Raw genomic sequence first — 14,912 nt, 5'->3', positions numbered from 1 at the left:
GTCACAATTCATTAATTACCAAATTTATGAGATTCTTATCAAAAATGTTTATGTTATGCATAAGTGATAACCAATTAATTATTTTGTAATGTCTTATTTTTTCCAGGAAACACTACCAGCAGCTGAGGGAAGCTTTCCAGTTTAACTTGACCATCCTGGATGAACGAGACAGAGAGCTGGAGAGATATGATGTCATAACTGACAGAGCTCTGACCGTGGAGCACAACAGGTAGAACAATTCATATGAACCTCTTCAATCCAAAGTCATGGAGAGTATAGTTAATGTGCATGTGAATTAAAGAATATGAGAAACAAATGTACACCAGAGGAAAAATATACAAAAGCATTATGCATGCATTCACAGTCAATTCTTCAGGATGATGAATGACTCAGATGAAGGCCATAGACCAAAACAAAAAACTACCTTATGCATTCAAATTGTTCAAAGATACCAGGAAGATACGAATTTAAAGTTATGTTACTTTTCACCTTGTTGTTTGAAACAAAATATTAAATTGACTGCAGCTACTTCTTTTCAACCTTAGAAGTATATAGCACTTTCCAGTGTGGCTCATTCATCCACGCACACACAGTGATGGTAGCATTGTTATCATGCAAGACACTGGCCTGGCCATTGTGTAGAAATGCTGCAGGCACAACAGGTAGAATTGAGCTGGGTTCAGGGCCAACATGTAGGGGGAGGACATAAATGCGGTGTGCTTTCGCTACTCTTTAAAATGAATTTGTCACCGGCAAAACTCAGATACAAAGTTAAACTGTTAAGACCCCTCACTTGATGTGATCCACGACCTGCCCTCTTCACAATAACTGACCTTGTCACTTTCGCTAAAGACCTAAACACTGTCTGTGCCCGCTTTGATACCCGTAACTGTGTGAAGAGCTGCTGAGAGCTCTATCTGTCCTAGAATCAGCATACCTTGCACCTGGACCTGAAGGCATCCCTCAAAGGTGCTTAGGGACTGTGCCATGGAGCTCTCTCCTGTGTTTCGTTCACTCTTCTATGAATTTTACAGGACCTCAACAGTTCCCACACTGGAAAACATCCACCATCATCCTCGTGCCAAAGAAATCCCGACCCTCAGAACTCAATCACTACTGGCCAGTTGCACTTACCTCAGTAATTATGAGGTGCCTGGAAAAGCTGTTACTGAACACCATCATGCCAGCTGTCTGTCTGTTTTCCTACAAGGCCAAAAGGGGAACTGAGGATGCTGCAACATCTAGAATTACCGGGCAACTTTGATTCTCTCCTTGACTTCAGTTCTGCATTCAACATAATCCAATGCTTTCAGATGATAAGGAAGCTCCATCACCTCACCACAATTCTCATCCATTGGATACACAGCATCCTCAGTAACAGACTATAGACTGTAAGGTTTTGTAAATTGCTAATGGTATATAGCAATGATAGCAAAAAAAATGTTCATAAGCTATACGACATTGACGTTTTCCAGTCAGTAATCCACCACAGACGTTGTAGTACATCTCTTGCATGATCAGTCGTCATTTGTCAATCAAATGATGGCATGGGACATGCTTCCACAGTTCTGTTCAAATACTGGCCGGACTCCCTGCATACACGTTCAAAACTCTGCAGATGATCCAGAATGCAGTGGCACGTCTGGTCTTCAACCAGCCCAAAACAGCAAATGCCACTCCACTGTACATATCCGTCCACTGGCTCCCAGTTGCTGCGCACATCAAATTCAAAACCTTGACACTTACTTACAAAACAGCAACGAAAATGGCTCCTGCCTACCTGAACTCACTAAGCTCTGCCAATGAAAGGTGCCTGGTACTACCACCACAACAGGGCCCTAAGTCGCTAGCCAGACTCTTCTCTTCTGTAGTTCCCCAGTGGTGGAACGAGTTACCAAACTCCATTCGATCCGCAGATTCCCTCCTAATCTTTAAGAAAACTCCTCCGGACCTGATTGATGTATATTTAAAAAAAAAAGATTATCCGCTCCTATGCACTTTATGCAAAGCCTCTATGCACTGCCCATTGGCACCGGTATTCTACTGGACTTTTACTTAGCTTTATGGCTCTTATTCACGTTGTTCTCTCCTGACTAGATCATTGCTTGTGTTGTATTAACTGTCATGTGTATGTCGCTTTGGATAAAAGCGTCTGCCAAATGAAATTGCAACATTGTAACAACATTGTAATTTGGTTGTACTGAACCATTAGGTAGAGAGTGATTACAAGTTAATGTCTGGGTGTGAATAATTGGTCAGAGCTTATTATGAATGTTAGGCCTCTGAATAAAAGATGTAGCATTCAGACGTGTGATTTTAATCAGATCTCTCAAGAATGAGAGATCTCGCTGGGGTGGCTGTGGCTCAGGAGGTAGAGCAGGTCGTTCACTAATCGGAAGATCGGCGGTTTGATTCCCGGTTCCTCCAGTCTGCATGTCAAAGTGTCCTTTGGCAAGAAACTGAATCCCAAATTGCTCCTGATGGCTGTGCCATTAGTGTATGAATGTGTGAATGGTTAGTTTCCTCTGATGGGCAGGTTGCATGGTAGCCTCTGTACCCATTCAGCGTATGAATGTGTGTGAATGGGTGAATGTGACACGTAGTGTAAAAGCGCTTTGAGTGGTCAGAAGACTAGAAAGGAGCTATACAAGTACAGTCCATTTATCCATTTACCATTCAATGACCTTTTTGTGTGTGTGTGTGTCTGTGTCTGGCTGGATGGCAGCTCTAGTGATATTCAAAAGCAAATGGAGGAGTATGAGAGAATGAAATGGGATTTGCAACGCAGGATACAAGAGTTGGAAGGACAGCTGACACTACAAAGACAGGTAAACACGCACGCGCACTATGAAGAGCGCTACAATTCAAAACCCTACCCAAATTGTACACCACCTATCCAGTTACCGGACACCCAGCATTCAAACTGTATGCCACCTATCCAGTTACCAGACACTACCTATCCAGTTACTGGACACCCAGCATCCAAATCGTACACCACCTATCCAGTCATCCTGCGCTGCCGCCCAGTGGACATTGCACGTGACCCAGTCTACAGCGCAGAACAACCCAACTGTACATTGCGCGCCACCCAGTCGACAGCTCGTGATGTCCAATTCAACATTGCATGCTACGCAGCTGGATAGCTTAATCCCAAAACCTGAAGTTGATGTGTGCATACTGAATAATAACAAAAGACAGAAATCAGGAGATATAGTCAAGAAAGTTAAGTCTCATCGACTTGCCGACTGGGTGGTGCGCGATGTCCAGTTGGGTGGCAGCGCAGGATGACTAGATAGGTGGTGTCTGGTAACTGCATAGGTGGTGTACGGTTTGGATGCTGTGTGTCTTGTAACTGGATAGGTGGTGTAGGGTTTGGATGCTGGGTTTCTGGTAACTGAATAGGTGGTGTACGGTTTGGATGCTGGGTGTCCGGTAACTGGATAGGTGGTGTACAGTTTGGGTGGTGGCTGTCTGGTAAATGGATAGGTGGTGTACAGTTTGGGTAGGGTTTTGAATTAAAGGGCTCTCTGTTGCACACACATGCACGCACACACACACATACACTTTATTCCCATAAAGATCTCACTTGCCTGCATTCACTTGTTGCCTGAAAGAGCTCAGTTCACAAAATGTTCTCTCACTGAAGGTCTGAAACTCTTTTTCTCTGATCTCTTTATATACTGTATGTGTCATAACATTGATATTTTTTGTTCACTGTTATGATTAAAAATATAATGACCTTTGCTCGCTCCCCCATGTGTGTATATATATATATGTGTGTATATATATATATAATATGACACACTGTAAAACACATTGGGCTACTGCCACACATGCACAGCTATGCCTCAAAGCAACTCTACACAGTAATGTGCTCTACCTCTTGTGTTACAACCCCTCTCAGTTGACTCTGTACAGTGCAGGACTGAAATAACTGCTAGAGCAGCCAGACATTCAGAGAGGATCAGCAGCAGACCTTTAGGATGAACTCAGACAAAAGAGCACTCTATCTCTAACACTTACACTGAATTGGCTGGCTTTGTATGTCCAAGTACTGTACGTATATGTCTGTGTCCCAAATATCTGTCTGTCAGGTAAGATGAGCAGGTGCTAACACTGAGTGATAGGAGGAACTTTGTAAGCTAGTGTTGGCTCTGAGAAGGGAATCTGCTGTTTATCTGACACTCATCAAATAACAAGTCATGGGCTCCTCAACCAAAAAATGAATCTACAATGAAACTGATATGATACAATGACACTGTATCATTGCATATTAATGTTAAATTCTATTGTCTTTTTAGAAGAATATTATAATTGCAGTGACAACTGAAAGTCAAAACATGGATTAAAATCTTTATTTCCCCAAAATGCATTGTTTTAATGGTAGTATTAGTTTTTTCCTACCCATTGTTTCAAAATTTGTATCTCTACTTTTTTCCATTCATATTACTACTACCTCAGAATCACACTGAATCTCATAGTCTCTTGTACACTCGCTCTCTTGTTCAACCACTCCATTCCCTCTCATCACCCTTTCTTTCTCTCTCCCCTTCTTCACTCACCTATCTTCCTCTTTTTTTGGTCAGGTAAATGGTTACATACAATTGTATAAATGTTAGCGATATGTAATGAAATTACAAAAAGCCAGAACTGGCTCAGCATATCATTGTGAAAGGTGGTTTAGATATGCAGCAGATGAAACTATGCTCATATGTGACCATCCTGTGACCATCTTTATCCATTATCCTTCAGCCCAAAGAAATATTTCATTCTACTTTCCAATATTTCTGATTTTGTTTTGTTGGCAAATTGAAGATGGTATCTATAGTCAAATTAACTTTAACAACTTGCCACTTGGAAAACAAGTGAAAGTGCTGTAGATTTAGTGTCATGCCTGTGACAGTGTTAGTGCGGGTGTTATTCATTTCTCTTTAAATCTGTTACTTCCTGATACAGAGGATTGTTACTTCCTCTGTTTGGCTTACCTTCACTCCATCCACTCTTGGTTTGTCACTTGGACAGTGTTTATTCTAGAGAGCAATGACTTCTTGATTTGTGCTGTAAATTAATTTAAGTTTGTACTGTTTTGCATCCAAGCACAGTTTGAATTGGTACCACATAATACAAAATATGGTGTAGAGGCTGGTAGGGATTGAAATGTTCTGTACTACTGTGTTGTGTTTGTTTATAGCTACTATGCCTCTATATCATGATACATGTAATATTGTTAAAATTCTACACACAACATCTGTAATCACCCTCCTCTGGCCAACAGGAGATGACAGCAGCTTTTGAAAGTGAGCTCAGACAGCAGGAACATGAGTTCAACTTGAAAATGGATGAGATGCGTGCTGTGGTGCTGTCTTATGATCTCAAGGTGAAGAAATGATTACAATCAGTAGTTTCTTCCCATGGCTACTCCTTCATGCTGAATGTTCATCATCATTTGTTGCTGCATGGGTGTGTTGTGTGTCCTTGTCCAGATGAAGCTGCTTTCAAAAGAAACTGAAATTCACCGTCAGGCTCTGTTCCAAGCCACAGAGGCTCTCAAAACATCTAAGGAGTTCTGTCAAAAGATACAAACCCAGCTGCAACACAAAGACTGGGTGATCAAAGACCTCACCGCTGTCAAAGACTATAGGTATGCTGCTGTACTGTGTGTGTGTGTGTGTGTATATATATATATATATGTGAGTCATTGTGTGGTTAAGTTTTTGACTCCTCTGCCTTAGGATAAAGGAACTTGAGGAGAAGGTGGAATGGATGGAGACTAAGTTGAAGAAGGAGGAGGATGACTGCATTAAGAAGTGAGTCATTTATAACACAAACTCTCAGTCAGGCAGTCAGAGCCAGCTGGGAGGAGAGGCACAGTGGAGGGCGTGGCGATGCCAGTTCAGTAGCACACTGAAATCTTGGTGGTATTTGAATGATGTTGCACGTTGTCAAGGCACAATTATGCAAGCCAGATCCCCTGGTTAAATTTTTTTTGCAACCAGTACCAGACTGTTACAAAATAACCACATAAACCTCTGTGCTTATATGCACATCCACCTTGTTGTTTATAATGAATTATTCTGTATAGTTATGCAAATCAACAGGCATGTTGGCTACTGACACACTGAAAATCAATTAAAACTTCTTTCTCCGCTATTTACTCCCTCAAGACCGTCCATTCCCACCAGTCCTTCCCTGTGTCTCTGTCCAAAACAGTATTATCATTTTAAGAGTCTGGCCAAAGAGTTGCCTGGAGCTCTGCATTTTTTTTCTTTTTTGTAATTTCTTTTTATTGGCATTCAGCATCAAACAAATATTTCCATGAGAGGTATTTCAGATACTGTATGTATATATCATATATTCATGTTCATGTTTGTACAGAAAAAACAGAAAAAAAGAAAACTGTACAATCAGGCAGTGATCTTTCCTTTACAACATAATCATTGATTTGTGAAAATAAAATCAGGTCTATGGGGTGTTACATAATTAATCCAGTTGTGAAGCAAATTCTTCCAATTTATGATTGACAAATGCTTTTATCTTCTCCATTTTGCAAATGTCCATTGTAATGTCCATCCATGCATTTAATGTTGGACTCTCCTGTGATGACCATTTCCTGATAAGAATCTTTTTACCAGCCACCAGCAGTATATTCATTAAATATTTGTCTCTTTTCAGCCATTCATGAGATATATACCCAAAATATATGATCTTACTCTCTAGGGGTATTACACACTTAAAATATCTTGTAGGGCATTGTGTATCCCTCTCCAATAGTCTTTGAAAACAGGGCAATCCCAGAAGTATTTATGCAACTCTGTAGATTGTTATCAGCTAAGATTGCCTGTATGGGAATAGAAGGTATTTTCTCTTCAATGTTTTTCCATTGAGCATTATACACTGGGTTGCACTAGTATATCACTGTGTCATCTGTGCTGTAAAATAATAGTCTCTAAGAGAAGGTAGGCCCCATCCCCCTTTTTCTTTGGCTAATTGTAAAGTTTTGAGATGGACTCTAGATCCTTTACCTTGCCAAATATACCTTGATAATATTTTGTCCCATTCATTGAATTGTTTTTGGTTGATCTCTATTGGTAGGGTCTGACATAGATATAACAGTTAGGACAATATATACATTTTAATAGATTCAATTCTTGAGCTAAAACTAAAGAAAGGAATTCGGTTCCATCTTGCTTTGTCTTCCTTGATTTTTTATGTATAGGTAAATAGTTGCATTCTGATAGTTTTGTAAGATCTTTTGGTATGTTATTCCCAAATATTTAAAAGATTTTTGTTTGCTATGTTAATGGGTACCTGCTTTCAATTTCTCCTGGTTGATCTTGTATCCTGATAATTGACCATAATATTCAAATGATTGCATCAGTTTAGGTAAAGAGTATGTTGGTTGCCCTAGATAGATCAAAATGTCATCTGCGTAACAGACCATTTTATTTCCCATCCCTTTAATAGTAATTCCCCTGATATCTTTGTTTTGTCTAATATATTGAGCTAATGATTCTAGATATAGTGCAAAGAGTAGTGGTGACCATTCACAACCCTGTCTCGAAGCCCTTTCTCAGGTCAACCTATTTGATAGACATCTATTGACTTTTAATCTGGCAGTGGGATAGTCATATAATGACTGTATAGTTTTAATAACTGTTTCATGTAAACAAAATGTGTGTAGAGCCCTGTAAAGAAAATTCTGATTAACTGAATCAAACGCCTTTTCAGCATCTGTTTTAAAGCAATTTAATAATAATGATATAACAATATTTTTTATATATGATCCATAATATGTAGTGTCCTTCATATATTGTCTTATGTTTGGAGTTGTTGTATAAAACCTGTCTGAATCTTATGTATCAGTGTGGGTAGTAATTCTTCCAAATGTCTGGCTGTGATAGAAGTAAATAATCTATAATCAACATTAAGAACAGATATTGGTCTAAAAGACCCACATTCCATTTTATCATTTTTAAAGCCCAGTTCAGTGTTGGGAGTATAACAGGTGTTCATTTTTAAATTCCTTATACTACTCTATTGTATAACTGTCTGATCCTGGTGACTTGTTTAATTTAAGCCAACTAATTGCATTTTTTTATTCACCTTCAGTTATGTCAACAGTCCAGTTCTATTTTGTTCTTCATTTCCTTTGTGGGTGACTCTAGGGAATTCAGGTAGGTTACGCTTCCCCCTGGAACTTTGGAAGATAGAGTTTCATAATACGCTTCAAAAGCTTTCTGAATTTCACTTATTTTTTTATCACTTTTGTTCTTGGATCCCTAGTTCTATGAATTGCATTGTCTACCATCTTTTTTTCAGTTTCCATGCCAACATTTTTTTAGATTAAGATCCACTCTCATAGTGTCTCTGTTTCAGAAACATTTTATTTTTCTTAATTTCTAGTGTAACCAAACTATTAATTTCATTCCTAATTTTTCTAATTTCCTCCAATGTATCCTGTGCCAAACTCAGTTTGTGTTTTCCTTCAGCTTGTTTTGTAATTCCTCTAATGTTTTATTCCTTATTTTTTTTGTTATGTGACAATATTGCCACGATTTTCCCTCTTAAAACAGCCTTTAGGGTATTCCTAATGGGATGTGAGACCTCTCCATTATCACTTAATTCTAAGTAAAGACTAATTTATTTTTTAATTTGTGCCTTAAAGTTGGAATCATTGAGTAGACTTGAATTTAGTTTCCGTGTAGTATTCTTTGGTTGCAGGTTAAAATCAACAGATAAATACATAAGTACATGGTCACTTAAGTCTATCGTCCCAATATTTTGTCTTTATCTTTTCTGAATGTTATGAAATAGTCTATTCTTGTATATAGGGAGTGGGGCCAGAATAATAAGTGTAATCCCTTCTGTTAGGGAAAAAGTCTCTCCATATTTCAATTAGCCCAACATCCTCAAAAAGTGTGTTCACTTTGTTTTATGGGTTTTTCTGCTGGAACTGTCTAACTTTGGTTGTAACTGAATATTTAAATCTCCCTCACAAATCAAAAGACCTTCTGTTTCCATTATTATGATATTATTATGGTAATATCACTTCCTGGGGGTGCATATACGTTCAATAGAGTACCTGAATTCCCATCTGTATTCCCCTTTACTAAAACTTTGCACATGTGTCAGAAGTAGTGAAAAATTGTATGTTTTATTGGTTTTGTGCATGGATGTGGCAAAGTGGCTAGTGGCTAGTGCCCCTTAGAAAATTTCAAATTCAAAGCTCCCATCTTTAAATTTGACATAGGTGAACAAAATTCAGTAGCACATGAAACATTTCCAGACTTACAAAAAAGCCTCTTGGAGTCATACCCTAAGTCCAACAGGAAGTCAGCCATTTTGAATTTACTTTGCAATTTTTGCAGTTTTTGCAATTTGCAGGGGTTGTATTTTAACGAACTCCTCCTAGAGATTTAACCCAACTGACGTCAAATTTGGCTGGTATCATCTAAACACCTTTATGATGAAAAGTTATCAAAATCTTGAGTTTTCATTGAACGCCATTGCTGTGGCGATTCGGCAAACTTCAATGCTTTGCCATGAAACAGATGGAACAGGAAGTTGTTGTAACTTGAATGTACATTGTCCGACCTACACCAAATTTCTCATGTTGGATAAGAGTCTCAGCCTGAACACATCTATGTATCAATATTGAGTCATAGTCATAGCGTCCCCTACTGGCAACAGGAAGTACCAGGTTCTGTACTTGTATGAGCTCTGCCTAGGAGGTTGACCAGATCCACCTCAACTTTGGTCAGAAAAGCCTTAAGAACTTAATGATGCTATATTGTGAAGCTTGTGAGTTTTCATTGAATGCAGTTGCTGTGGTGACATGGCGAATTTCAACATGTCGACATGAAAAAACAAACTGTAACTCAACTCCACATTGTCAGATCTTCCCAAATTTCACATGCTTGATAAGAGTCCTGGTCTGAAGACGTGTACAGGGAAATACTGAATCATAATCATAGCACCACCTTCTGGCAACAGGAAGTCATCAGCACCAGTTTTTTTTATTAACTACTCCTATCAGCTTAATCAGATCCACCTAAAATTTGGTTGGCTAAGTTGTAAGACCCTGATGATGCTAACTAGCTTTTGAGTTTTGATCAAAAGCCGTTGCCATGGCGACACATTTTCCATGAAACAGGAAGTTGTTTTTGAGGGGCTAGGGATACTTGAAAAGTCACAAAACTTGGCACACATGACAGAGGTAGTGAAACTTGATATCTTATAATGGTACTGGGCTTGGGTGTGGCAAAATGGCTTGAGGGCACCCCCTAGAAAATTTCAAAGTCAGAACCCCTACCTTTAAATTTGACGAAGATGAACGAAATTTGGTAGGTACATGTATCATGTCTATGTCCTAAGTCCAGCAGGAAGTCAGCCATTTTGAAGTCAGTGTCATCTTAAGATCTGTGTGATGAAACGTTACCAAAATCTTGACTTTTCATGGAACCCCCTTGACATGGCGTGCCAGTAAATTTGTATGTTTTGCAGTAAAACAGGAAGTTGTTGTAACTCCACTGGACTTTGTCCAATCTACCCCACATTTTACATGCTTGATTGGACTCCATGCCTGAACACATCTACATGTCAATATTGATTCATAGTCATAGCGCCACCTACTGACAAAAGGAAATCAGCAGCCATTTTGGAACAAAGTTGCTTGGATGTCCATGAAATTCAGTGGGATCATTGCTCTCATCATTCTACCCAGAATTTTTTTTTTTTTTAAATTTTTTGGTCTGACAGGAAGTCAGTCATTTTGGATTTTGTGTGTCAATTTTCATTTCACTAACACATGTTTGGAGCCTTTAGGATGTGCAAAAACACGCAAAACTTTGCAACTGTGTTCAAAGTAGTAAGTATTTCGATTTGATATTGCAATTGGGCTTAGGCATGGAAAGGCAGCTCTATAGCACCCCCTAATTACTTTAAGCATTTTTGAGGTGCAAGGAATGCTCAAAAACTCATTAAACTTTACACATTCATCAGGAGTGGCGAAACTTGGTAATTGATATGGGTCTTAGGCTTAGGCGTGGTAGATGGTTCAGTAGCACCCCCTACAAAATTTCAAAGTCAAAGCCAACATTTTTGCTCTGTTTTTGCCATTTGCAGGTGTTGTACTTTAAAGAATTCCTTTCAGATAATTAATCAGAGTGACTTCAAATTTGGTTGGGGTAATTTAAAGACCTTTGCGATGAAAATTTATCAAAATCTTAAGTTTTTGTGGAATGCCCTTGACGTGGCATGCTGGTCAATTTGCATGATTCACCATGACAGAAGAAGTTGTAACTCCACAGAACTTTGTCCAGTCAGCCCCAAATTTTACATGCTTGATAAGAGTCCAGGCCTGAACACATCTACATGTCAATATTGAGTCATAATCATAGCACCACCTACTGACAACGGCAAGTCAGCCTTATATGACAGACAACACCTGATTTACATGAAACTTACATTGTCTGGTCTACACATAATACACAGTGACATGACATATAATTAGTGGGTGTTCCCTAGTGCCACATAGTGAAAACAGGAAGTGATCTTGAACTCCTTCATGCAACATTCCATATTCATGACAATGCATATGCATGTCAGGCGACTTCCACTAAATATATTGCTGCATTAATGACCTACTTGTATAGCACAGTCTAGTGGCAACAGAAACCAAGCCTTATGTTACAAAATTTCTTTAATTTACATGAAATTTGGTGTGTGGTCTACATTTAATATGCAGGAACATAAAATACATTTAGTTCGTGTTATCTAGCACCACATAGTGGACACAGGAAGTGATACTTATATCCTATATGCAATGTCCAATATTCAGGAAAATGTATATCCATGTTGCCCTCTGGCAAAGGTATTGCTGCATCGTGATGCTATGCAATACCTTTGCACCTTTGCACCACTTCAACTTTGGTGCACCCCGAGGGCCCAATCAACGCTGCTTGCAACTTTAAATTTTTATTTATATCTTTTTCCTTCTAAAATATCTTCACAGTATTGGCACAGAGCCACCTTTGTTAAACACCCCTCAGAAGTGGTCACTTCTGTCTTTGGGTTAAAATTTGTTCTCTCCTTTATGACAATCAACATCTTTATCTCTCTTTCTTAATCTGCTGCTGAGTTGACCCCAGCTCCCCACCCTTTCCTCTGTTACATATTTTTTCATGCGAGTTACTGCGTGTGTATGTAACATATACTGTTTACTGTATACACAGTACCAGTTAAAAGTTTGGACACGCCTCCCCATTCCTTTGAATGAGAAATATGAGAAATATATAAAATTGTTCATAGTAGTTGAGAAGTCACCTTCTGTTCAAGGGAAACTTAGGGATTTTTCAACCTGGACCCTATTTTCCCATCTTTTTGTGTCTAAGTGACTAATAGGGACAACAATTTTTGAAATTGGTCCAGTATTGAGCGAGAGTCCTGCATACAGCAGCCACGAAATGGGCTGCAATGTAATTTGACAGGGCAGTAGTGCACCGTCAATGTACGTCCACTACAAGTGCTTGTGTTTGCCACTGACATGCTCAGATTGTGATTATAAGTGTCTGACAACATTAATGAAGCAGTCACTTAAATGGACTGTACTTGTGTAGTGCCTTTCTGGTCTTCTTTACACTACGAATCACATTCACCCATTCACACACATTCATACGCTGAATGGGTACAGCGGCTACCATGCAAGGTCCCAACCTGCCCATCAGAGGAAATATAATCATTCACACATATTCCCACACTGATGGCACAGCCATCAGGAGCAATTTGGGGTTAAGTATCTTGCCCAAGGACACATCGACATGCAGACTGGAGGATCCGAGAATTGAACCGCCGATCTTCCGATTAGTGGATGACCCACTCTACCTCTTGAGCCACAGCTGCCCTTTGCTCTTGCTGGCGTTCAACAAATATACTGTGAATGCAAGTAACAATAATTCATAGAATGATAATTAGAATAATAATTAAAATAATAATCATCATTGTCATCTGCACCATGCCTTGTAAACCTGGAAAAAATAAAAATAAAAAAGAGTCAGGTAACCATGCCTCCCCACTCCCCCCTACTTTGCTCATGAAAAGCAAAACAAAACAAAAAAAACAAAAAGAAGAGTTTTTAAAAATAGGGAACGTTGAGTCGAGACTGTAGATTCTCTTTGGCTTCTTCAAAGTCCCGAGTCCACATGCATCACACACATCTCTGCCAATGTCCTGAAGTCAGTGGAGGGCAGGGGGTGTTGGGGGGTGAGGGGAGGGTAGGCTGTCTGTAACGGAGCCTTTGAGTTGGCTGGAGTTTGAGCACTCAGCAAACCTCGGTGGAGATGGACTTTTCAATCCTGTTTTCAGCATCAGACTGCCTCTGTGTTCGCTTGCTTGCGTGTGTTATATGTGTTTGCACGTTTACCTGGTAAACGTGCAAACACATATAACACACTGGTACCTGGTACCCTGGTACCTGGGTACCAGGTACCCTGGTACCTGGTAAGCCAGGTTTACAGGGTCCACGTTAAAGGGTGGTCAGCCATGGCGGTCACTCATCTTTTACTTAGACACAAAATGATGGGAAAATAGGGTTCAGGTTGAAAAATACAGAACTTTCCCTTTAAAACTAATTCCACTGATGACTGTCAATCACACGTCAAATGAGACACCCATGTGGAGCAGTTTCCCAACTTGAATCTCTTTTTGAAGCTCTTTTTTTTTCCTGTGATGAAACAAATCCAATCAGGCCTAAAACCAAGCATTTGAACCAGGAAATAAAGGTGGTAAAGAAACAACATAGAAGCAATTTACAGTAATTGGTGACATTTCTAAGAGTTTTTAGCAAGAAAGCATCTATTATTAAAATCTACTAATCTACTACAGTCACAATTGTCACTGTCTTTTTGTTTTACACATTTTATTTTTACATTTTAGGGTTTAAGTTAATTGTAAAGAAACTCCACAATCCTTGTGGTGCAAGGCTAGAGAGAATCTTTGCAGTGTGCAATGCAGGAGAGCATCTCAGCCTGTTCAAGCATACAATCAGATGTTCACTAACTAAACATATTCAGTGATGGCATTGTCCTCCACATGTTGTTTTATTGTTGTTACTCATTTTGTTGTGATTAGTATATCACGGCAATTAATTTTGTGTGGTAATATTAATATTTCTGTTGCCTTAGCATTTTACTTGACTTAGTTTTGCTTAGTAATATTGTTACTGTTCTATTCAAAACTTCAAGTCATGATGATTTCTATTGTTGTTTAACCTGCAGAATACTTTGTGTATTTATTGATTAATAAGTTTGCCTGTAAAATGTTTGAAAATGGTTGCAGTAGTAGCAAATTATGAGTATTTTACATGGAAAATTATTTAACAATTAATTGATTATCAAAATTGCATTAATTGGAAATTAAAATAGTAAAGTAGCAATCCCGAATCATGTCATCTCTACTTCTATTGCCTTTTTCATTTCTACTCACCTACCTAACTTGCAGTCACATGATTTGTAATTGTTTACTTAATTTAATGGGTTTCCTTACACACACACACACACACACACACACACGTTTAATTGAAATAATATACCAGTCACAAGAAAATGTCTTTTGTTGACAAGCTTGATAAAGAGCCAATAAATGTAATGATGATGCTTTGTTATTCAAGTGGGAAGGACCTTAGCTACACATTCAGAGTGCCCATTTTAAGTTTTGTATTTCAGTGATGTTTATCCATGGTTTCATATTAATAATTAAAAACCACAGTGTGGATGAAAACAGAACGCTGTTCTATTTTTGTCCAACATTAGCACTGAGGCCTGCCGCCATTTTCCAAGTTACAGGACAACTCAAGATTTTTTGATGAATTTTATGATTACAGAGTTCTTTGAAAATGGTGTGTACTTACTGTATAA

The 14,912-nt window shown here is 38.8% G+C and overlaps 1 protein-coding gene across 3 annotated transcripts in view; it reads left to right on the top strand.

Annotated features, from left to right (window-relative positions):
- ccdc57 (coiled-coil domain containing 57) overlaps positions 1-14,912 on the top strand; it is a 130,212-nt gene that overhangs the window by 9,459 nt on the left and 105,841 nt on the right. For 2 of the 3 annotated variants that reach the window (XM_044338726.1, XM_044338725.1), the window contains exons 3-7: positions 107-229; positions 2,726-2,828; positions 5,276-5,377; positions 5,484-5,641; positions 5,733-5,807. In XM_044338726.1, the coding sequence (XP_044194661.1) occupies positions 107-229; positions 2,726-2,828; positions 5,276-5,377; positions 5,484-5,641; positions 5,733-5,807 (561 nt within the window). The remainder of the gene's footprint in view (positions 1-106; positions 230-2,725; positions 2,829-5,275; positions 5,378-5,483; positions 5,642-5,732; positions 5,808-14,912) is intronic. The other variant, XM_044338727.1, reaches the window with a different exon arrangement.

This window comes from Thunnus albacares, chromosome 20 (genome assembly GCF_914725855.1).
Source record: "Thunnus albacares chromosome 20, fThuAlb1.1, whole genome shotgun sequence".
NCBI lineage: Eukaryota > Metazoa > Chordata > Actinopteri > Scombriformes > Scombridae > Thunnus > Thunnus albacares.
This window is presented reverse-complemented; position numbering and strand designations above follow the sequence as displayed.